The sequence below is a fragment of the Theropithecus gelada genome, chromosome 10 (assembly GCF_003255815.1).
Source record: "Theropithecus gelada isolate Dixy chromosome 10, Tgel_1.0, whole genome shotgun sequence".
Taxonomy (NCBI): Eukaryota; Metazoa; Chordata; class Mammalia; order Primates; family Cercopithecidae; genus Theropithecus; species Theropithecus gelada.
The window spans coordinates 30,574,969-30,598,396 of NC_037678.1; the positions used below are offsets into that span (position 1 = coordinate 30,574,969).

Genomic DNA, 23,428 nt, shown 5'->3' on the forward strand with positions numbered 1-23,428 from the left:
TGCCCCGGACCAACCTTGTATCCCCCACAGTGCCAAGCAAACGGTAAAGCTCAGAAAGCTGTGTGGGTTCCAACCAAGGAGCCCCGCAGACCAGCAGGCGGCACCCCAGGGCTTACGGCTCTCACTGGCACCACTATTGAACTCCCTACAACCCAAGAAAGCGCCCGTTACTTCTGTCAGCCAAACATGCTTCCTTCATCTTTTAGAGGCTTTTACCCCTAAACTCTTTACTCTGATTGAAGGTTCAGGTTTCCTCGATGTGAACCAGCTGAATTCTTCTGAAAAGCAATGAACCATGCCCTGTGTCCAGTTCCTTCGTCAGAGTTCTGGAACGGACAGTCACGAGTTGAGTGGCCTCACGCCACAGTGGGCTGCCTGGTGAGAGGCAGGGGACAGCCCCCACGGGCTCACTTACCTGCCCACACGGTCCTCAGGCCCTCACTCACCTCCTCCGACCGGCTGGTGTTCCTGAGCTGCAGGGCCAGGCCGTTCACCAGGCCCGGAGGGATGCTACGGTCCATGCTGTCCCCGACCTGGGCGAGGTGCCTGGCAATGTTCCGGATGACGTCTTCTTGGCTTTCAGAATCTGAGAGTTCAGGCAGGGGCGGCAGAGACAGAGCAGACTCAGCAAATGGCCCTGATACCGTCTCCCACACCACCCTGCCCCAGGAAAGGACAGGTCTGCGATGGGACAAGGCCAGCCCCTCACCCCACAGTGTAGCGCCAGCCCCCACTGGACACAGGCTCCACTCCACCGGGGCCACGGCAGGCGGGCTGGGTACCAGCGCTGAGCTGAGTTCTGGGCAGTGCCAGAGCTTAGGGCCTCGGCCGAGGCCTAGGTTCCCACGCACAGGCACCATGTCCCCACGGGCAGGGTCAGTGAAGCCGGGGTGTCACGACCACGCCTGAGGTACGAGCCTGGCAGCAGCCTCATGGCTCACACCACACAACCCAGCAGGGTTGGCCTTGGCCTGGGCAGCCGCTGGGGAAGGGGCCCTGTGGGCAGACAGCATCCCGGACCCACCTTCGCCCTCTCCAGCCTGAGAGCCCCCATTCCTCGCCGAAAGCCCCCATTCCTCGCCGAAAGCCCCCATTCCTCGCCGAGAGCCCCCATTCCTCGCCTAGAGCCCCCATTCCTTGCCGAGAGCCCCCATTCCTCGCCGAGAGCCCCCATTCCTCACAGTCCCGTCTCAGGAAAACCCCAGTTGTCAGTGGCACCAGCAAGGCCCTGGAAAATCTCTCCTGCCTTTCTTTTTTCTTTTTTTTTTTTTTTGAGACGGAGTCTAGCTGTGTCTCCCAGGCTGGAGTGCAGTGGCGCGATCTCGGCTCACTGCAAGCTCCGCCCCCCGGGTTCACGCCATTCTCCCGCCTCAGCCTCCCAAGTAGCTGAGACTACAGGCGCCCGCCACCACGCCCGGCTAGTTTTTTGTATTTTTAGTAGAGACGGGGTTTCACCGTGTTAGCCAGGATAGTCTCGATCTCCTGACCTCGTGATCCACCCGCCTCGGCCTCCCAAAGTGCTGGGATTACAGGCTTGAGCCACCGCGCCCGGCCCTCTCCTGCCTTTCTAACCGGAGATCTCCTCCTTGCCCCTCAGTCCTGCTCCCCTGGACCACAGCCTCCATGCTGCCCCTGCCCGAGGACCACTGTCGCCGCTCCATGTCGGCCAAGCTCAACGACCACGCTCCCTGCCGCCTCCGTTTCTTCCTCAACACTTGCTGTGTTATTGTCTGACGCCCCTGCTAGAGGCTAAGCTCCCTAAGGGCTATGATTTTTTAATCTGTTTTGTCCACTGACAAATACCCAGCACTTAAAATAATGCAAGGCACTCAGTAGGTGCTCAGTGAACAATTGTAGGGACCAGGTGTGGTAGTGCACGCCTGTAACCCCAGCGCTTTGGGAGGCGGAGGACAGAAGATTGCTTAAGGCCAGGAGTTAGAGGCTGCAGTGAGCCATGACTGCACCAGCAACAGAGCAAGGCCCTGCCTCTACAAAAAGCTACTTTTTTTTTTTTGAGACGGAGTCTGACTCTGTCACCCAGGCTGGAGTACAGTGGCATGATCTCGGCTCACTGCAACCTCCGCCTCCGGGTTCAAGCAAGTCTCATGCTTTAGCCTCCTGAGTAGCTGGGATTACAGGCGCCCGCCACCACACCCAGCTAATTTTTGTATTTTAAGTAGAGATGGGGTTTCACCATGTTGGTCAGGCTGGTCTCGAACTCCTGACCTCGTGATCCACCCACCTTGGCCTCCCAAAGTGCTGGGATTACAGGCGTGAGCCACTGTGCCCTGCCTCTACAAAAAACTTTCAAAGGGAGCCAGGTGTACTGCACGTACCTCTAATCCCAGCTACATAGGAGGCTGAGGTGGGAGGACTCCTTGAGGCCAGGAGTTCAAGGCTGCAGTGAGCTGTGATCACACCACTGCCCTCCAGCCTGGGCAATGGAGCACGACCCTGTTTCTTTTCTTTTTTTTTTTTTTTTTTTGAGACGGAGTCTCACTCTGCCACCCAGGCTGGAGTGCAGTGGCCTGATCTCGGCTCACTGCAAGCTCCGCCTCCCAGGTTCAGGCCATTCTCCTGCCTCAGCCTCCCGAGTAGCTGGAACTACAGGCGCCCGCCACCACGCCCGGCTAGTTTTTTGTATTTTTTAGTAGAGACGGGGTTTCACCGTGTTAGCCAGGATGGTCTCTATCTCCTGACCTCGTGATCCGCCTGTCTCGGCCTCCCAAAGTGCTGGGATTACAGGTTTGAGCCACCGCGCCCGGCCTGACCCTGTTTCTTAAAAAAAGTTTTAATTGGCCGGGCGCGGTGGCTCACGCCTGTAATCCCAGCACTTTGGGAGGCCGAGGCGGGTGGATCACAAGGTCAGGAGATCGAGACCATGGTGAAACCCCGTCTCTACTAAAAATAGAAAAAATTAGCCGGGCGCAGCGGCGGGCGCCTGTAGTCCCAGCTACTCAGGAGGCTGAGGCAGGAGAATGGCGTGAACCCGGGAGGCGGAGCTTGCAGTGAGCCGAGATTGCGCCACTGCACTCCAGCCTGGGCAACAGAGCAAGACTCCGTCTCAAAAAAAAAAAAAAAAAAAGTTTTAATTGTATAAATGAATGAACGGGCCTGTACCTAGCTCCTAGTAAGTGTTCAATAGATGCCAGCTATTGTTATTTCTCCCATTAAATCTTCTACTTTTTTTTGTGCTTGCAACTTCCCTCTGGCTTTTCTGGTTTTGGCTACTGTTCCCGCCCTCAGTCAGCTGTCAAATCTCACCTTATGTTGCAGACACAAGTGTTTTGCCTACCCTCTGCCACTGTTAGCTCTCATCTGATGACGACAGTCCCACTCCCCGCCGTCCAGTCTACTCTGCCACCTTCACAGCACAGACCTCAGAGCAGGGCAGGGTTGGGGGAAGTGAGGTGCCAAAGAGTGGGCACGTTCTTAGAAGCTGTGCTCTGGGGGTTTCACGGCCTCCCTGGAGTCTGATGTGGAACATACAGTATGGCTGCCACATCGCTTCTCTTCAAAACCTTTCAAGGGCTCACCTCTGCTTAAGTGACAAGTCATGACCCAGCTCAAAATACATGATTTCACTTCCACGCTTCCTAGGCAAACTCAACTATTCACTGTAGCTTTTTTTTTTTTTTCTTTTGTTTTTGAGACGGAGTCTCACTCTGTCACCCAAGCTGGAATGCAGTGGTATGATCTCAGCTCACTGCAAGCTCTGCCTCCCGGGTTCAAACAATTCTCCACCTCAGCCTCCCAAGTAGTTGGGATTACAGGCATCCGCCACCATGCCTGGCTAAGTTTTGTATTTTTTTTTAGTAGAGACGGGGTTTCACCATCTTGGCCAGGATGTTCTTGAACTCCTGACCTTGATCCACCTGCCTTGGCCTCCCAAAGTGCTGGGATTACAGGCATGAGCCACTGCACCCAGCCTCACTGTAGCGTTTATAGCCGCTGGGCTTTTGCTTAAAAGAGGGCCATTCCCTCTTCCCAGTTTCCAAGGAACCAAATGTACCCAGCCTCCAAGGCCCAGCTCAACGGGAGCTGCAGCCCCACAGTTTTCCTGATTCCCTGCAGAGCAGAGCACCCAGCTCCTCCAGCACCTCATCGCTCCCCCAGCACCGAATCTGTGCCTCGCTTGTCCCCAAAGCCTATCCACCTTGCTTCAGTTACGGACACGTCCTCTCTCCCTCTGGCCACCAGCCCAGTAGCAACAGGAATCTTTCCTGATCCGTCTGTGTCCAGCCAAGTGAGCGGACTCACCAAAGAAACCCCGGCAGCCAGAGTCTCTACCTTGCCCCTCTTCCCAGGCTTGCCAGGGACTAGATTCACACACCACTTTCCCACCAGAGCACCGGTCAGGCTAAGTGAACTGCCATGATCACTTTTGCCGGTGCCACTTGAGTCAAGCCCGGTTTCTCAGTCTAGAGGCAAAGGCCGGTGTGGAGAAAAGAGCGAGAGAAAAACACCAGGGCAGACTGGGGCTGCAGCTGCCCCCTCAGCAGTGCTGACAGCAGAGCTGTGCCTGTCCACTCCTGCCCTTCCTGGACCTTCCCAAGGGGATCCGGGGTTTCTCCTCAGTTCAGAGCCAGCCAGAAGACGTGCTGGCTGGATTAGAAGGCAGAGACGTTCTCAGACACCTCCCCCCACCCCCACCCCCCTCCCACCCCCACCCCAGGCTAGTGGGGAACTCCAGCCACGTTCTCAAGCACTGATCTAAGACAGGTGGGAGGCAGAAGGCTGGGTCAGCTGTTGGTCTCCCCCACAGCCACCAGAGGGCAGCACAACCCTTGAGCTCGGAAGGCCTGGGCCAGGGTGGGAGTCTGCCTGGGCAGTCTCCCCCGCTAAAACAGCCTGATGCAGGCAGCTGGAGTAGGGCCCAAGGCCTGCATTTGGAAAGGTTCCTCGTGTAATTCCAACGTGCACACTACTGAAAGCCAGCGTCACAGGGCCGGATCTGGAAGTGGGTGAGCCTCCACATGCCCCCAGCCTCTGCTTGGGACAGCCCGTCTGCAGAAGCAGCCCCTTGGCAAAGGCGAGTGGAGCTGGAGGCAGGAGGAGAGCGCAGGGATTAGCAACGGAAAGGTGAGCAGTCTGGAAACCATGGTGGCCTGGAAGCCGTGCCCTACAGTGCGAGGGCAGCTGAACCCCAGCTTGAGGGGGGGCCTGGCCCTACGTCCCGGCGGTGAGGCGGTGACATGACCGCAAGCTGTGTGATCTGGAGCCAGTCATTTACCCTTCGCTGGACCTGGGTTTCCTCACCTGGAAATGAGGTTCCAAATGCTTCTGTGTTCTTGTATAGGTAATCACGGGGCATAATGTATACGAAAGGAAAAGTGTCAGGTATAGACAGGGGCAGAAGTCACTGTGAAACCAGTGGGCCTCCATCAATGGGACAATCAGCCAGGCCTGCTTGGGGAGACAGGGGCCGTGCCGGGAGTGCCACCTGGGGGCTTTGCCCAGACCCAGCAATGCCCAGACCAACCAATCAGAATCTCTGGCACCAGCATTTAAAGCTCCAGGTCCTTGAGACGATATAAGGCCAAGTGAGAGAACCCCTTGGGTTATATAATCCAGACAAGTGGTTTGCAATCTTTGCATCAGAATCACATTTGGGAAACTGGATAAAAACACCATTCTATGTAGGTCCAGACAAGGGACTCAAGACCAGTACATGGGATTCTGGCTCATCAGAAAGGAAGAATTTTCTAACCGAGTCACCCAAAAATGGTGGGCAGTGAGTTCAGCAGCACTGGAGGGAATCAAGTAGAGACCAATCAGTCAAGTGGTTACGTGATACCAACCTACGTGGTAGCTGAAACTGCAGAGGCGGAGGCTGAGCCCAGTAACTGGCGACAGAAAAGCCCAGCTTTGGGGAAGGAGGTGGGGCCGGCCACCTACCTGCCTCTATTCTTCCCATGCGGGAGTGGCTGCTGCGGTTACCGTCCGTCTGAAGCTCGTCGTAGGCCTCCCACTGGGCAGCTGGCACTGGCAGCTCGCGGCCCAGCGCGTCCAGCTCTCTGCGGAAGCTGTTGTCAGAGCAGCTTTGGAGGAAGCCGAACACCAGTAGGTTTGTGACGCACTCATCCCCGAGGCCGGAACCATTGCTGACCTGAGGGGAAAGGGGAGTCAGGAAGGCGGGACCTCAGCCAGGCCAGAGGCCCCTCCTGCAAAGAGCTCCAGGTGCGGCCAGCCCAAAAGAGCCTCGCAGGCCCCGGAGAGCTGAGGGACCCTGTGGGCTGGAGTGCCCTGCAGGAGGTCTCAACAGGCAGAGGCAAGGTCTGCGGCCCTGGCTTTAAGCAGCACCGCCCGTAGATGGCAGGGAGCGAGCCCCGACTCTGCAGAAAGGGATTCCTCTGCAGAGGAATCTGCTGGACCTCCTGAAACACGTGGCTGGGGAGCTTCCGCTGGGTGAGAAGGCCACAGGCTGTTCTGCGGAGGCGAGTGAGTGACACGCGGGCATCATCCATCATCCTGTGCTTGCACGCTTTCTTCAGGTTCCCCCGCAAGCTTCAGCAATCTGAGCCCACCTTTCCTGGCTGTGCTTCCAACAGGCGGAGCCCCTTTCTTTCCCCTCATCTCCTTCACGGGCTCAGGAGGGTACTGGGCAGATGGAAGATTTCCAGTAACTACTGTGGAGTGGTGACCACAGCTGGGCACCTGCCTTCGGCCAAGCTTGGTTTACTTTGGGTGGATGTGTCCTTAATCCAAACCCCACAGGGAGTGGTGGGGCTGGCTCCTGCTCTACCCGGAGGGGCTGGGCTCTTGGCCGACAGCTCTCCAGCTCCCTGGGCAGCACTGGCAGCTGTAGCTCGGCCAGCGTCTGTGCCGCGGGAGATGGCAGGGACCGTTCTTGCGGTACTGACTGTGTTTGGGGCTGTATTCTTGCAAACAAAGGTGAACCCTTGTAGCATCTGCAGCTGGGTGTGCCCAGAGCAGAGAAAGACATAAGGTGGAAGAGAGAACAAAACAAAAAGAAGGGCGGGGATGCTGAGATCTGCCCAGGTTCACACACAAAGACCTCCTGGGCTGCCAGAGAAGGGCGGGAGGGAAGATGGAAGTGCAGGCAGAGATTTATTTCTATCCTCTAAGCCCATAATATTTTTCATTAGAAAAACCAAAAACTTTTAGAGGACAGTTCTTACAGGGCAAATTGCTTTTTTGTTTTTGTTTTTGTTTTGAGATGGAGTCTCGCTCTGTCACCCAGGCTGGAGTGCAGTGCTATGATCTCGGCTCACTGCAACCTCCGCCTCCCGGGTTCAAATGATTCTCCTGCCTCAGCTTCCTGAGTACCTGGGATTACAGGTGTGCACCACCACACCCAGCTAATTTTTGTATTTTTAGTAGAGACGATGTTTCATCATGTTGGTCAGGCTGGTCTCGAACTCCTGACCTCGTGATCTGCTCCCCCTTGGCCTCCCAAAGTGCTGGGATTACAGGCGTGAGCTACAGTGCCCATCAGCAAATTGTTTTAATGCTTTGCTACGTGACGCCTGTAATCCCAGCACTCTGGGAGGCAGACGCAGGAGGATCGCTTGAGCCTAGGAATTTGAGAGCAGCCTGGCAGCAAGATCCCCATCTCTATAAAAAATAAAAATTAGCCAAGGGGGCATGCACCTGTAGTCCCAGCTACTCATGAGACTGAGGTGGAAGGGTCACTTGAGCCCAGAAGTTTGAGGCTGCAATGAACCATGATCACACCACTGCACTCCAACCTGGGTGACAAAGTGAGACCCTGTCTCAAAAAAGAAAAAAAAAAAAAAGCTTAATATAAGGAGCTTGTGTATTGCTGCAGCCATAAAAAAGAATAAAATCATGTCCTTTGTAGCAACGTGGATAGAGCTAGAGGCCATTACCCTCAGTGAACGAACTCAGAAACAGAAAATCAAATACTGACTCTTCTCACTTATAAGTGGGAGCTAAACAATGGGTGCCCATGGACACGAAGATGGAGCGAGCAGGCACTGGGCGCTTTACGGCAGGGAGGCGGGGGCGGGGCAGCACGACACAGTCCCTCTCCAGGCAATACCGGAAACCCAGTCCCCATCAGTGCATGATATTCCCATGTAGCAAACATGTACGTGTACCCCTGAATCTAAAATAAAAATCAAATAAGGTGCTTGTGTATTGCTATTCAGCCTTTACTTCTCCAAAGTTGTTTCTGAAAACAGGAAAAATTGTATGCAAAATTCCACTGCGTCAATTCCTAACAGTTCCTGTATGCAGCAGCCTCATGGCACGAGACAGCTCACAAACAGGATGTGCTTCATTCCTGCCTCAAGCGACAGTCCTGGTGAGGAGAGAAGAGAGGACGCAGGCAGTGCTGTGGGCTAAGCTGTGTCACCCAAAAAGAAGTGTGCAAGTCCTAACCCCAAGTACCTGCCAATGTGACCTTATTTGAAAATGAGGTTTCTGCAGATGCAATCAAGTTAAGATGAGGTCGTATTGGATTAGGGTGGGTCCTAAATCCAATGACTGGTGTCTTTGTAAGAGAAACGAGAGGGAGATTTAAGCAGAGACACACAGAGAGAACACCATGTGAAGACAGAGGCAGCCACAGGAGCCGGGAGAATGCCCCAGAAGGAAGCAGCCGGGCAACACGGGATTCCAGCCTTCCGGCCTCTAGAACCAGGAGGGAATCGGCGTCTGTTGTTTAAAGCCACTCTCCTGCTTGGAATTGCCTACAGCAGCCCCGAGAAGCTAACGCAGGCAGCCGCTGCCCAAGGACCTCTTTGACCTGCGCTTGGTAAACAGGCATCCAGAATCTGGACACAGAGCGGCACTGCCACCATGGCAGGTCAGGCTATCAAACTCAAGATCCCACAGAAAACAAAGACTTGAGGGGGCAGGGAGGGAGAGCAAAGAATGGCACCTGCCAGAGGAGGTCCAGATGCTGCGAGTGACCGTGCAGTCAAGCACTGGGCCCAGTGGGTGGAGAGCTGTGTGGACAGGCTCCTGTCTGGACCAGTGCTTCAGGGACAGGCTGGGCTGGTCCCGCAGGACAGGAGTGGGTTTGGAAGATGGATGTCATTTAATTCCAAGAATAGAGCTTGTGCTGTGCCAATATGGAACCATGCCCTTATTTGATCTTCCACATCCACTTTTTTTTTGGAGACAAAGTCTCACTCTGTTGCCCAGGCTGGAGTGCAATGGTGCGATCTCAGCTCACTGCAACCTCTGCCTCCCAGGTTCAATGGATTCTCCTGCCTCAGCCTCCCAAGTAGCTGGGGTTACAGGCACATGCCACCACACCTGGCTAATTTTTGTATTTTTAGTAAAGATGGGGTTTCAGCATGTTGGCCAGGCTGGTCTGGAACTCCTGACCTCAGGTGATCTGCCACCTTGGCCTCCCAAAGTGCTGGGATTACTGGCGTGAGCCACCATGCCCGGCCTCTAGATCCATTTTTGATAAAAGAATTGATAGTTGTTTATCTTTTAGATCACAGGGAAAAAATATGCTAAGAGAAATGATTCAGACAGGAAATTCTGCAAGGCATGTTACAAAAGTGATCTAATGGAGGCAGAAATAATAAGACCAGCTCCAGTGCAAAGAAAAGGATGGTACTGGCCGGGCACGGTGGCTCACGCCTGTAATCCCAGCACTTTGGGAGGCCGAGGCGAGTGGTCATGAGGTCAAGAGGTTGAGACCATCCTGGGCAACATGGTGAAACCCCATCTCTATTAAAAATTCAAAAATTAGCTGGGCATGGTGACACGTGCCTGTAGTACCAGCTACTCGGGCGGCTGAGGCAGGAGAACTGCTTGAAACCCAGGAGGTGGAGGTTGCAGCGAACCGAGATCGCACCACTGCACTCCAGCCTGGTGACAGAGCGAGACTCTGTTTCAGAAAAGAGAAAAAAAAAAAAAAAGAAAGAAAAAGATGGTACCTACCCTACCCAATGCAGTTTCATAAATTGGAAAAATCCTGTTCCCCAAACCTGGCAAAAAAATAGCACCAAACAAAAATAAAACCAATCTCATTGTCTTTGTTTTATCAAATATCAAAACAATCAAAGAGGCAGCAGTTGGAAGATACTGACAAGCAAAATAATGCAAAGTTCTCCACACTTTTTAAAGGAAAATTAGGAACACTGATTTTGTTGTTGTTTAGACAGGATCTCCCTCTGCTGCCCAGGCTGGAGTGCAGTGGTGCGATCTTGTCTCACTACAGCCTGAGACTCCTGAGCTCAAGTGATTTTCCTGCCTCAGGCTCCCAAGCAGCTGGGACTACAGGCATGCACCACCATGCCTGGCTAATTTTTGTAGTTTTTGTAGGTATGGCGGTCTCACCATGTTGGCCAGGTTGGTCTCAAACTCCTGAGCTCAAGCAATCCACCCACTCCGCCTCCCAAAGTGCTGGTATTATAGGTGTGAGCCACTGCACCCAGTAAATTTTGTTATGTGCATTTTACTGTATTTTATTTTATTTTATTTTTACTAGGGGAAGAAAAAGAAGTATCTACATAGAACTGGCCAGGCGCGGTGGCTCATGCCTGTAATCCCAGCACCCTGGGAGGCCGAGGCGTGTGGACCACGAGGTCAGGAGATCAAGCCCATCCTGGCTAACACGGTGAAACCCCATCTCTACTAAAAATACAAAAAATTAGTGGGGCGAGGTGGCGGGCGCCTGTAGTCCCAGCTACTCGGGAGGCTGAGGCAGGAGAATGGCGTGAACCCGGGAGGCAGAGATTGCGGTGAGCTGAGATCGCGCCACTGCACTCCAGCCAGGGCGACAGAGCGAGACTTCGTCTGAAAACAAACAAACAAAACAAACCAGAAAAAAAAGAAATATCTAAACAGAATTAAAGTTCTGATGGGAAAAAAGGCTGAACCCCATAATTTGAAAGAATCTTTCAGAGTGTTTCGCTGTGACCCCAGCTCTGTGGCCCCGGGCGGGCTGCCTCACTGCTGCCCCGGCTTTCTCCCTCGGAAGGCAGGAAAGGGGAGCGCTGCGCGCGGCGACGTCCAGCCCCTCACTGACCGGGCGGGCAGAGGGAGAGGCGGCGGGAGGGCAGGCGGGGAGGGCAGGCGCCTCCTCCGGCGAGTCGGGGCGCTGCACTGTGACGGCGGCGTTCTGCCTGCGGAGGCCTCCAGAGCACGAAGCCGGAACAGCAGCGGCAGGTGGGAAGGGACGGTGGCACCCACAGAGTGGTCTTTTGGACACTGACAAGAAGCCTGGATCAGAACCGGGGGAGCTCCTGCAATCTCCTCTGTTCACGTAACTAACATCAAACTCGAGCCACTGCCTCAGCCCTCCAGCCACCACGCTGAAATCCACACCATCCCCACCTCTGGAAAGGACGCCCAGTAGGGACAGCTTGAGAACCTCCTGGGTGCTGGGTGCTCTCCATGCTCAGAAACCGCGACACAAGCCGCCAGTCACTAAGCGCCAAGGCATTAGACTTCGCAGATGCCTTCCCAGAGGCTGCCAGGACAGCGCGAGGCCCCGGTGCCGGTCGCCCTGCAGAGGCTGCAGAACTCGGCAGGAGGGGCGGGAGGAGGCTCTGATGCAGCGGGTGGAGAGGCTCCTGACCCGTGTGCTGTGATCTTCTCTCCCCAGACCATTTAAAGGGAAGGAGAGACAAGGAGTCCTTCAGGGAGCATCCTGCTGAAGGCAGGGCAATGACCACGGGGGCTCCGGGCTCCCCTCCCAGAACTCCACCGCTTTTATCTATATAAAGACAGGGTCTTAACTATGTTGCCCAGGTTTCTCAATCAAACTCCTGGCCTCAAGCAATCCTCCCGCTTCTGTCTCCCAAGTCACTGGGATTATGTGCCACCTCACCCAGCTATGAAGGGAAATTTAAACCCAGTGGGTTGGCCGGGCACGGTGGCTCACGCCTGTAATCCCAGCACTTTGGGAGGCCGAGATGGGCGGATCACGAGGTCAGGAGATCGAGACCATCCTGGCTAACACGGTGAAACCCCGTCTCTACTAAAAAATACAAAAAATTAGCCGGGCGTGGTAGCGGGCGCCTGTAGTCCCAGCTACTCGGGAGGCTGAGGCAGGAGAATGGCGTGAACCCGGGAGGCGGAGCTTGCAGTGAGCTGAGATCCGGCCACTGCACTCCAGCCTGGGCGACAGAGCAAAGACTCTGTCTCAAAAAATAAATAAATTAATTAATTAATTTTTAAAATAAATAAATAAATCCAGTGGGTTAAAAATGTTTTGAAACACCTTACAGTTTACAGCACTTTTATTTGACCTTTATTGATTTATTTGCTCCTGATAGCAATGGCATGGGTTAGACAAGATAAGTATTGTTGTCTTGCTTTTACAGTTGAGAGAATTGTATGAAGTGCTTATGTAATGCCCACTTTCTTGTTTTTAAATCTCTTTTGTGTGTGTTTGCTGGCTTGCTTGTTTGGACAGGGCTGCAGTGCACTGGCACAGTCACAGCTCACTGTAGCCTCGACCTCCTGGCCTCAAGGAATCCTCCTGTTTGGTCTCCCAAAGTGCTGGGACCCACAGCCTATGGCTATCAATGGTCTTAAACCAAAAGCCCCCTTGCCCTTGCAGTTAGCCCCAGCCGCTGTGTGGAGGGGCCGCACCGAAAGCGGAGTGCAAGGAAGGTGCAGGACAGGGAAAGGGAGGACTTCCCGGCTCTTGCCTGCTTCAGTGAAGGGGCTGGGCGGGGTTCGTCTGTGCGGAGCTGTGGTAAGAGCCATGTGGGCTCAGCCTTAGCCCTCATGGAGGCGTGCTGGGGGACATGCCGGCCCTTACCCCTCACCCCCCACCTCCCACAAGGCACCCGCAGGGGATCTGGCCTCTGACCTCACAGTCCATGGCCTGGGCAGCACGGCAGCGCCAACTCACTCCTGGTTCACGGTGTCCCAGCGGCGACCTGGAAGAGGACACACACAGAGTGGGTGGCTGCTCCTGGAAAGCCCCAGTCAGGACCCCTCGGGAGGACAACGCAGCGGGCTTGGGCTCCAGAAATGGTGGCTGAGCCCAGGTCCTGGCCTGACCAGAGCATCCTGGGTTTCTTTCCTCTTGGCTGGAGCCAAGCTGTTTCCCTCATTCCAGATACTCGCCCAGGCACTCAGTGCCCTGGGGCCAACCCCACACCTGAATTCAGCCCTCCCGTGCCACCCCAGGAAGACCTCAGGCATCAGGGAAACAGGGCCGTCGGCTCACAAATTATTTTATTATCATAAAATGTAAAATGTTTATAGAGAGAGAGAATGGATTTGACAATTAAAAAATTAAATCTTCCGGCTAGACACAGTAGCTCATGCCTGTAATCCCAGCACTTTGGGAGGCTGAGGCAGGAGGGTCACTTGAGGTCAGGAGTTCAAGACCAGCCTGGTCAACATGGTGAAATCCCGTCTCTACTAAAAATACAAAAATAGGCCGGGCGTGGTGGCTCACGATAGTAATCCCAGCACTTTGGGAAGCCAAGGCGGGCAGAACACGAGGTCAGGAGATAGAGACCATCCTGCCTAACACAGTGAAACCTCATCTCTATTAAAAATAGAAAAAATTGTCAAGCCTGTAATCCCAGCACTTTGGGAGGCCGAGACGGGCGGATCACGAGGTCAGGAGATCGAGACCATCCTGGCGAACACGGTGAAACCCCGTCTCTACTAAAAATTACAAAAAACTAGCCGGGCGAGGTGGCGGGCGCCTGTGGTCCCAGCTACTTGGGAGGCTGAGGCAGGAGAATGGCGTAAACCCGGGAGGCGGAGCTTGCAGTGAGCCGAGATCGCGCCACTGCACTCCAGCCTGGGCAACAGAGCGAGACTCCGTCTCAAAAAAAAAAAAAAAAAAAAAAATAGAAAAAATTAGCTGGACGTGGTGGCATGCACCTGTAGTCTCTGGTACTTGGGAGGCTGAGGCAGGAGAATTGCTTGAACCTGGGAGGCGAAGGCTGCAGTGAGCTGAGATCATGCCACTGCACTCCAGCCTGGATGACAGAGTGAGACTCTGTCTCAAAAACAAAACAAAACAAAACAAAACAAAAAACAAAAATAAGCTGGGTGTGGTGGTACATGCCTGTAATCCCAGCAACTCGGGAGGCTGAGGCTGGAGAATCGCTTGAATCCAGGAGGCGGAGGTTGCACTGAGTCAACATTGCACCACTGCACTCCAGCCTGGGTGACAGCTCGAGACTAAGATTGATCTGAGATGACGATTGCTTGCACCCGGGAGTTCAGGGCTGCAGTGAGCTAGGATGGTGCCACTGCACTCCAGCCTAGGCACAGAGGGAGACCCTGGCTCTAAAATAAAAGAATGACCAGTCTGGGCCAGGCACAGTGGCTCATGCCTGTAATCCCAGCACTCTGGGAGGCCGAGGCAGGCGTATCACGAGGTCAAGCGATGGAGACCATCCTGGCCAACATGGTGAAACCCTGTCTCTATTAAAAATACAAAACTTAGCTGGGCATGGTGGTGCATGCACACCTGTAGTCCCAGCTGCTTGAGAGGCTGAGGCAGGAGAATGGCGCGAACCTGGGAGGCAGAGGTTGCAGTGAGCCGAGATCATGCCATTGCACTCCAGCCTGAGTGACAGAGCGAGACTCCGTCTCAAAAAAAAAAAAAAAGAATGACCAGTCTGGCCAAAATGGTGAAACCCCATCTCTACAGAAATACAAAATTAGCCAGGTACGGTGAAGCAAACCCTGTGGGCCCAGCTACTCAGGAGGCTGAGGCAGGAGGATCACTTAAGTCCAGGAGGTAGAGGTTGCAGTGAGCGGAGATCACACCCCTGCACTCCAGCCTGGGCAACAGAGTGAGACCCTGTCTCAGAAAAAAAAAAAAAAAAAAAAAGATCTTTGTTGGCATCAGTATAGTAAGGTGTCTTAAAAAGACTGAACACAAATTTCTACAGAACACTGTGAATAGAGTGATCCTGTTTTAAAAAGTATTTGCCTGTGCGTGTGTGTATAGACACAGTATCAGGCTGAACCAAATGAAATGGCTATTTTGTAGGACAAAACCAGGCACTGGCAATTTCACATGGTTCCTGAATACATAGGAAATAAAAAGCAAACAGAGGAGAGAGCCTGTGCCCAGGCAGAGGAGGTGGCAGGAAGCAGCACTGACAGGCGCCTCACCCACCTCCCCACCTTGGGGTTCACACAGGCCTGGGGGCCCTGCACCACTGCAGGCTGCACCCCACTCTCCCACTGGGGAGCCCAGGAGAAACCCTCACTGGGTGTGGCTGTGCATTTCATAGGAAGGGACCTGAGCTGCACGACAGACAGGGAGGCACCAGGGCCCAGCTCCGGGGCCATCTGCCGGCTCCACAGGGGAGGAAGGGGAGCCTGCACCCACACGAGACAAAGCGCAAGACAGAGCCCACCCCACGAAACAGGCCACAGAGGCCACAGCACCTCCCAGGGCCACTGCCCAGGCCACGGCACAGTGGACCAGACCTTAGCTTCCGCCTCAAGGTCTGTAGCCCCCGCGCCTCGCCACTTTGTTCTCCAAGGAACAACTTCAGGGGTCTCTGTGGGGAAAGTGCCCACTGTCACCTCCGAGCTCGGGAGGCAGCTCACAAAAACCAGCTTCCTTCAGACTCAGATACACGCCCGCGTCACAAGCAGACTGCGGCCACCTTGGCACTGCAGCGAGTCTCCCACCATAGTCTAACGCTGTGTCTCACGCAGTCCTTCTCAGCCAGGGCGACCTGGACACCCAGGAAATATCTGGTGCTGTCTGGAGACATTCACGGGGCGCATGCTCCTGGCACTGCAGGTAGCAGTGGGGGCACTGCTGAGTACCCTGCAATGCTCAGGGTAGTCCCACAACCTACCCAGTTCAAAGTGTCGCTAGTGTTCAGGGCCGAAGTCCACACCAGTGTGTTCATATACACAGCGAACACCACTAACCCATACCAGTGTCACATACATGGTGGAACACCCACTAATCCAGACCGGTGTGTCACACACAGCAGAACGCCACTGACCCATACCGACATTGTCACATCACAGAGGAAGACCACTAACCCATGCCAGTGTGTCACATACACAGCAAATACCACTAACCCCAGTGTGGGGCATGCGAATAGCTTACATCGTCACCACTAAAGACAAGGCTAGGATGAATACCCCGATGGGATTTTTTTTTTTTTTTTTTTTTTTTTTTGAGACGGAGTCTCGCTCTGTCACCCAGGCTGGAGTGCAGTGAGCTGAGATCCGGCCACTGCACTCCANTCCCGGGTTCACGCCATTCTCCGGCCTCAGCCTCCCGAGTAGCTGGGACTACAGGCGCCCGCCACTTCGCCCGGCTAGTTTTTTTTGTATTTTTTTTAGTAGAGACGGGGTTTCACCGTGTTAGCCAGGATGGTCTCGATCTCCTGACCTCCTGATCCGCCTGCTTTGGCCTCCCAAAGTGCTGGGATTACAGGCGTGAGCCACCGCGCCTGCTCCCCCATGGGACATTTTCTATCAAATCCATGATCATATGGGATAACAGAGGGGCGAGGTGGTGTGGCAGTCTAGGGAGAGGACAGAGTGAGGGCAGCTCCCCTGGGCTGTGCCTTGAGGCCGCACGGCCCAGACCCTGGGGGCCCCATACCCTGGGATGTGAGGCCGCCTCCTCTGGGCAATGGCCTCGGAGGGCTTTAGGAGCAGGGAGTGGCATTCCTAGGCCTGGCTGGTCAACTTCGGGCGGAGCACCAGCCCTGCATCGGGTAACCTCTGGCTTCATTTGTCACTTAAGAAGAAATCGAATGAGTCAATTGCAGCTGTGAGTGGGCCTCCGAGGGCGTGGATGCAGACTCCCTGGAAACCACAGAGGCTCCCCAGTCAATAGCGGCCCTACCCCCACCCCAACCCCTAAACAAAGTTGCCAGTAAGAAGAAAACTCAGGCAGCCAGGAGTTCATGCCTCCTGGCTTCCGAGGGCCAGTGGGAAGACAGCCAGGCAGGTGGGGAACGGGAAATACCCTTGCCTCACCTCAGTGAGGCTGCCCTCATGCCAGGACGCTCACAGCCAGGATCCCCGAGGCCCTAGCAATGAGCAGGGTGAGGGGCCGAGCCCTGCATGTGCCATTCCCCCAGTCTCCAGGACTCTGCCGGACGGGGGTGACAAATACCATCTCTGACAACAAGGACCCCAGCAGGCACCGCCAGGCCTCCTCCGCAGGCCTCCCCTCCAATCCTCACCACAGCCTCGCCAGGAAGGTGCTTCTGCCCTGGTTTCAGAGACACGGCTGAGGCTCCAGGGTGCCCAGGGAGGGCAAGGGGCAGCTTCGCTGCTGCTGAGCTGGGGGGTGCCAGGCCCTCACGAGCATGCTCAGATGCCAGCTTTGCTTCTGAGGCCCGTGGGCCTCCCATGCACTCTGGAAGCCAAATGTCCTAGAACTCATTGAAAACATCAGCAGCCAGTCAGATAGAGGCGTGGGCCACGTGGGGACAGGCACAGCACACAGGTACTCCCGGGGAGAAGATTTGTAAGGGCCAGATCTCTGCAGGGCAGTCCTCTCCTGGGCCAACATCATCCCTGCCTTCCTGGTCCCACTCACAGGCGAGAGCTGACTCACTGCATTTCTTTTCTGTTTTTGTTTTGTTTTGATTTGTTTTGTTTGAGACAGAGTCTCACTGTGTCACCCAGGCTGGACTACAATGGCGTGGTCTCAGCTCACTGCAACCTCCACCTCCCCGATTCTAGCGATTCTCCCGCCTCAGCCTCCTGAGTAACTGAGACTACAGGCGCCCGCCACCACACCTGGCTAATTTTTGTATTTTTAGTAGAGACGGGCTTTCACTATGTTGGGCAGGCTGGTCTCGAACTCCTGACCTCATGATCGCCCACCTTGACCTCCCAAAGTGCTGGGATTTACAGGCGTGAGCCACCGCGCCCGGCCTGAATTTCTTTTTTTTAAGAGATGGAGTGTCGCTATGTTGCCCAGGCTGGTTTAGAACTCCTGGGCTCAAGCCATCCTCCCACCTCAGCCTGAACTCCTGGGCTCAAGCCATCCTCCCACCTCGGCCTTCTGAGTAGGTGGGGCTTCAGGTGTGCACCACAGCACCCAGCTAAATTTATTCTTAAGTAACAAATGACTGTCACTATGTTCCCCAGGCACACACACCTCCTAAACACTATGCGACCTCAAGGTCACCCACACGCGGCACAGGAGGGCATGCCAGCCCAAAGCCAGGACAACCAGCTCGACTCATGCCCTGGCCACCACTGACACGCTCTGTGGCTTTGGGGTGGCATTCTCCCACTGGTAGACGTGCTGGGCTTGCTGGCAGTGCAGGCACTGTACTCAGGGCTAGGGACAATGGCAAAAATGATCCATGTGTCCCTGGCCCAGTGGAGCTTATTTACAAAAATATACCATTATAAATACAGTGGACACCATGAAAACAAGCATGTGCTACTACTCTAGGAACGTCTATCCACCTCCCAAACTTCACAGCATGCTCTGTGCAGCGCCAAGGAACGCGCCAACCAGGGAGTGTGAACACACAGGCACTGTGACCTAGACTGGTGACCCAGAGAAGGGGCAGTGCCATTTGGGTCAGGGCTGAAGAATGCCCAAGAATTAATCAGAAAAGGAGAGGGGCAGGGAAGGAATTCCTGACACTTCACTTTTCCGGGCCTTGGTGTCTTCAGAAAAATAAAGGGTTTGGAGGCCGGGCGTGGTGGCTCACGCCTGTAATCCCAGCACTTTGGGAGGCCAAGGCAGGCGGATCACGAGGTCAAGAGACTGAGACCATCCTGGTCAACATGGTGAAACCCCGTCTCTACTAAAAATACAAAAATTAGCCAGGTGTGGTGGTGTGTGACTGTAATCCAGCTACTTGGGAAGCTGAGGCAGGAGAATTACTTGAACCCAGGAGGCGAAGGTTGCAGTGAGCTGAGATCGTGCCACTGCACTACAGGCTGGGCAACAAGAGCAAAATTCCATCTCAAAAAAAAAAAAAAAAAAAGAAAAGAAAAATAAAGGATTTGGAGAAGGTGATTTCCTTTTTTTTTTGTTTGTTTGTTTTTCTGAGACAGAGTCTCGCTCTGTCGCCCAGGCTGGAGTGCAGTGGCGTGATCTCGGCTCACTGCAACCTCCGCCTCCCAGGTTCAAGCGATTCTCCTGCCCCAACCTCCTGATTAGCTGGGATTACAGGCACCCGCCACCATGCCCGGCTAATTTTTGTATTTTTAGCGGAGATGGGGTTTCACTATGTTGGCCAGGCTAGTCTCGAACTCCTGACCTCGTGATCTGCCCCCCTCGGCCTCCCACAGTGCCGGGATTACAGGCGTGAGCCACTGTGCCGGTCTGTTATTGTTCTTAAATGAACACATGTGAAAGGTTTTATTCAATTCGTTTTTAACAGAGGAAACAGCGATGTTGAAATCATTCAAAGGAGTCCACGAACTGTGTGCACAGGCAACGGGGAAACTGGGAATGTGCTCACAAACTGAGGCAAAACTGGGCCCAATAGCCACAAGGCACTGGTTGCTTTCCACGGAGCAAAGTTCAATCGCATTTCTTTCTCCCTTCCTTGTTTTTTTGAAATGGAGTCTCGTTCTGTCACCCAGGCTGGAGTGCAGTGGTGCAATCTCGGCTACTGCAACCTTCACCTCCTGGGTTCAAGTGATTCTCCTGCTTCAGCCTCCCAAGTAGCTGGGGCTATAGGCATGCACCACCATGCCCGGCTAACTTTTGTATTTTTAGCAGAGATGGGGTTTCATTATGTTGGCCAGGCTGGTCTCGAACTCCTGACCTCGTGATCCACCTCCCCCCACCCCCAGCCTCCCAAAGTGCTGGGATTATAGGCGTGAGCCACCATGCTGGCCACAAAGGATTCTTTAACTCAAAAGAAGGGCGGGACTCATGAGACTGCCCTGACCATTACACAGTGCAGCGAGTGTTCAATTCAACTAAGTCTCCTTGTGCTTCTTTGACTAATTTAGGGCCATGCAGTATCAAACAGCAACGAGGGCACAAAAGCAGCTTCTCCCTGGCTATCTTCAGAAGGAATCTTAGATTGCCCTTGAACACCATCAACAGTCTGCTATACTGAGGGCTGGAAACCAAGCCTAAGAAACCAGCAGGCTTTGGCCAGGCACGCTGGCTCACGCCTGTAATCCCAGCATTTTGGGAAGCCAGGGCAGGCAGATCACCTGAGCCCAGGAGTTCAAGGCCAGCCTAGGCGATCTGGCGAAACCCAGTCTCTACAATATATACAAAAACCAGCCGGGCATGGTGGTGTTTGCCTGTAGTCCCAGCTACTGGGGGAGAATTGCTTGAGCCCAGGAGGTGGAGGTTACAGTGAGCCAAGATCACGCCACTGCACTCCAGCCTGGGCAACAGAGCCTGACCCTGTCTCAAAAAAAAAAGAAAGAAAGAAAGCAATTCTAGCAGGTTTCTCCTGTGGGGCCCGTGTGAGTGAAGCCCTCCTCAAGGAGACGCAAGGGCGTGTTCTCAGAGCTCGCAACGGCAAGGGACTCGGCCGCTGTCATTCACCTTTGCCCGCCAGAGGCTCCAAGGGAAGCTAGCCTTCAATCTGTTAGGTGCACCGATGGCTTCTCTACTTGGTCTCAAGTTGGATGGAAGCAGAGACAAAACTTCAGGAAGCTGCCAGTCAGTCAAGCCCTGGCCACGTGAGGCTGACAGCATAGATTCTAGTTACTGTGTGGCTTCCCGGATGGTTGCTAGCGACAGCACCCGGCTCCACAAGCTGGCCTGTGGCCTCCCGGGGGTCCTTGAAGGTAATGGGGTCCAGTCATGTCTGTCTGCACATTCAGTCTCTTATCTCTCTTACTGAGGTGCCTCAAAGAGCTTAAGTTCCCCAGCTGCTGGCACGTGACCTTCCTGCCACGCCGTGAGCTGGGGCCGGGCCACTCTTCTGAGGAGGCCGAGACCTCGCAGGCACTGGTCCACGGTCACCTCAGTTCCTCCAGAAGTGGCTGGTCAGCGTCCTTCCAGGGAACGAATGCTATTCCCGGCTGCACTAGGAACTTACCCAGTTATATACTGGTTTGAGAAAAGGCACAGAAGCTAGTCCCTCAAAAAATTAAACCTAGAACTACCGTTTGACCTAGAATTCAGCTTTTGGGCATTACGCAGAAGAACTGAAAACTAAGGCCTGGAACACACATTTGCACACCCATGGTCACAGCAGACAAAAGGCCAAAATAGTCCAGATGTCTAATGGATGAGTGGAAAAATAAAACGTGGGGTGACATACGATGGACACACGCTATAACACAGATGAACGTGAAGACACTATGCTGGGTGAACTAGGCCAGTCATGAAAGGACAAATACATGTGGTTCTATCTCCAAGGGGTGCCCAGAGTAGTCAACTTCACAAGGATCAGAAAGTACAAAGGCACCTGCCAAGGGCTGGGGGCGGCAAGTTAGCGTTTAATGGTACCGTTTCTGTTTTGAAAGGTGAAAAATTTCTGGAGATGGTTGGGGGTGATGGTTGCATGACAATGTGACTATACTGAATGCCACTGAACTGTACGCTTAAAAATGCTTAAAATGGGAAATCTTATGCTATATCTATTTTACCACAATAAAAAATATACACTTAAAAAAGAGCCAGGTGACCTGGGCATGGTGGCTCATGCCTGTAATCCCAGCACTTTGGGAGGACGAGGCGGGTTGATTACAAGGTCAAGAGATCGAGACCATCCTGGCCAACTTGGTGAAACCTCGTCTCTACTAAAAATACAAAAATTAGCTGGGCATGGTAGCGCCTGTAGTCCCAGCTATGCAGGAGGTTGAAGCAGGAGAATCGCTTGAACCTGGGAGGCGGAGGGTGCAGTGGGCCGAGATCGCGCCACTACACTCCAGCCTGGCAACAGAACAAGACTCCAGCTCAAAAAAAAAAAAGAGCCAGGTGTGGGTCCAGCGCAGTGGCTCACACCTGTAATCCTAGCATTTTGGGAGGCCAAGGCAGGTGGATCACTTGAGGTCAGGCGTTCAAGACCAGCCTGGTCAACATAGAGAAAACCCCATCTCTACTAAAAATACAAAAATTAGCCAGGCGTGGCAGCAGGCGCCTGTAGTCCCAGCTACTCGGGAGGCTGAGGCAGGAGAATCACTTAAACCCAGGAGGCGGAGGTTGCAGTGAGCCGAGATTGTGCCACTGCACTCCAGCCTGGGTGACAGAGTGAGACCCCGTATCAAACAAACAAACAAAAAACCAGAGCCAGGTGTAGTGGTGTGCACCTGTAACCTCAGCTACTCGGAAGGCTGCGGTGGGAGGATGGCTTGAAAGCCCAGAAGCTCAAGGCCAGGCCAGCCTGGACGACACAGTGAAGCCCCATCTCTAAAAATCATTATTATTATTAAAGTTTAAACTTTTTTAAATTTCAAATTTCAATTTTAAAAAGGACACATTCTTACCGAACCTATACAAATAACTATATCACCACAAAAAATAAGGAGACAGTGAGAATGGGGGTTCACTGAGAAAGTGATATCATTTAAAAATGTTTCACATCTGGCTGGGCGCAGTGGCTCACGCCTATAATCCCAGCACTTTGGGAGGCTGATGAGGGCAGATCACTTGAGGTCAGGTGTTCAAGACCAGCCTGGCCAACATCTCTATTCTACATCCCATCTCTACTAAACATACAAAAAATTAGCCAGGTGAGGTGATGGGCAACTGTAGTCCCAGCTACTCAGGAGGCTGAGGCGGGAGAATCACTTGAACCCAGAGGCAGAAGTTGCAGTGAGCTGAGATCGTGCCATTGCACTCCAGCCTGGGTAGCAGAGCAAGACTCTGTCTCCAAAAAAAAAAAAAAAGAAAGTTTCATATCCATCTACCAGAGCAGAGCCTTCTAAATCATTACGGATTACAGACACTAAGAATGAGAAAGCATTTCCTCTTATAGCTAGAAAACAGAAATGAAAATGTCAGCTACATTCCAAGCAAACCACCACAATTCAGTTCCCTAGTGGCCCTTCGCATTCTGCGGGGCTCAGAGCCTGCTCCCACCCCTGACGAAGCCCTGGCCCGGCACGCTGGGGTGGTCTGAGAGCCATTGAGGCGATGGTCAGTGCGGAAGCCTGGACCCAGAGGCTCTGAATAGTCACTGGTGAAAACACCGGGCAATCCTTTCCCACATGGCAACATCAGCATGGGGAGAGTCAAAGTCTCTTTTCATAACGATTTTCTAATGCATCTGGCCAAGTATTTCTGAATATTTCATTCGGATAATTTCTGAATGAAAATATCCTACACGGGCCAGGTGCGATGGCTCACGCCTGTAATCCCAGCACTTTGGGAGGCCGAGGCGAGCGGATCACAAGGTCAGGAGATTGAGACCATCCTGGCTAACACAGTGAAACACTGTCTCTACAAAAAAATTAGCCGGGCGTGGTGGCGGGCGACTGTAGTCCCAGCTACTCGGGAGGTTGAGGCAGAAGAATGGTGTGAACCCGGGAGGCAGAGCTTGCAGTGAGCCGAGATCGCGCCACTGCACTCCAGCCTGGGTGACAGAGCGAGACTCCGTCTCAAAAAAAA

At 53.7% G+C, this 23,428-nt stretch overlaps 1 protein-coding gene across 8 annotated transcripts in view; it reads right to left on the minus strand.

The window, feature by feature from the left end:
• The window catches only part of BID (BH3 interacting domain death agonist), a 39,354-nt gene that overhangs the window by 4,765 nt on the left and 11,161 nt on the right, over nucleotides 1–23,428 (minus strand). For 2 of the 8 annotated variants that reach the window (XM_025398399.1, XM_025398398.1), the window contains exons 2-4: nucleotides 12,773–12,842; nucleotides 5,899–6,109; nucleotides 447–586 (exon numbers count right to left, since the gene is read on the minus strand). In XM_025398399.1, the coding sequence (XP_025254184.1) occupies nucleotides 447–586; nucleotides 5,899–6,109; nucleotides 12,773–12,784 (363 nt within the window). In that variant the 5' untranslated portion in view covers nucleotides 12,785–12,842. Of the gene's footprint in view, nucleotides 1–446; nucleotides 587–1,644; nucleotides 1,657–5,898; nucleotides 6,110–12,772; nucleotides 12,843–23,428 lie in introns of those variants that run through there. The other 6 variants (XM_025398404.1, XM_025398400.1, XM_025398402.1 and 3 more) reach the window with 5 other exon arrangements.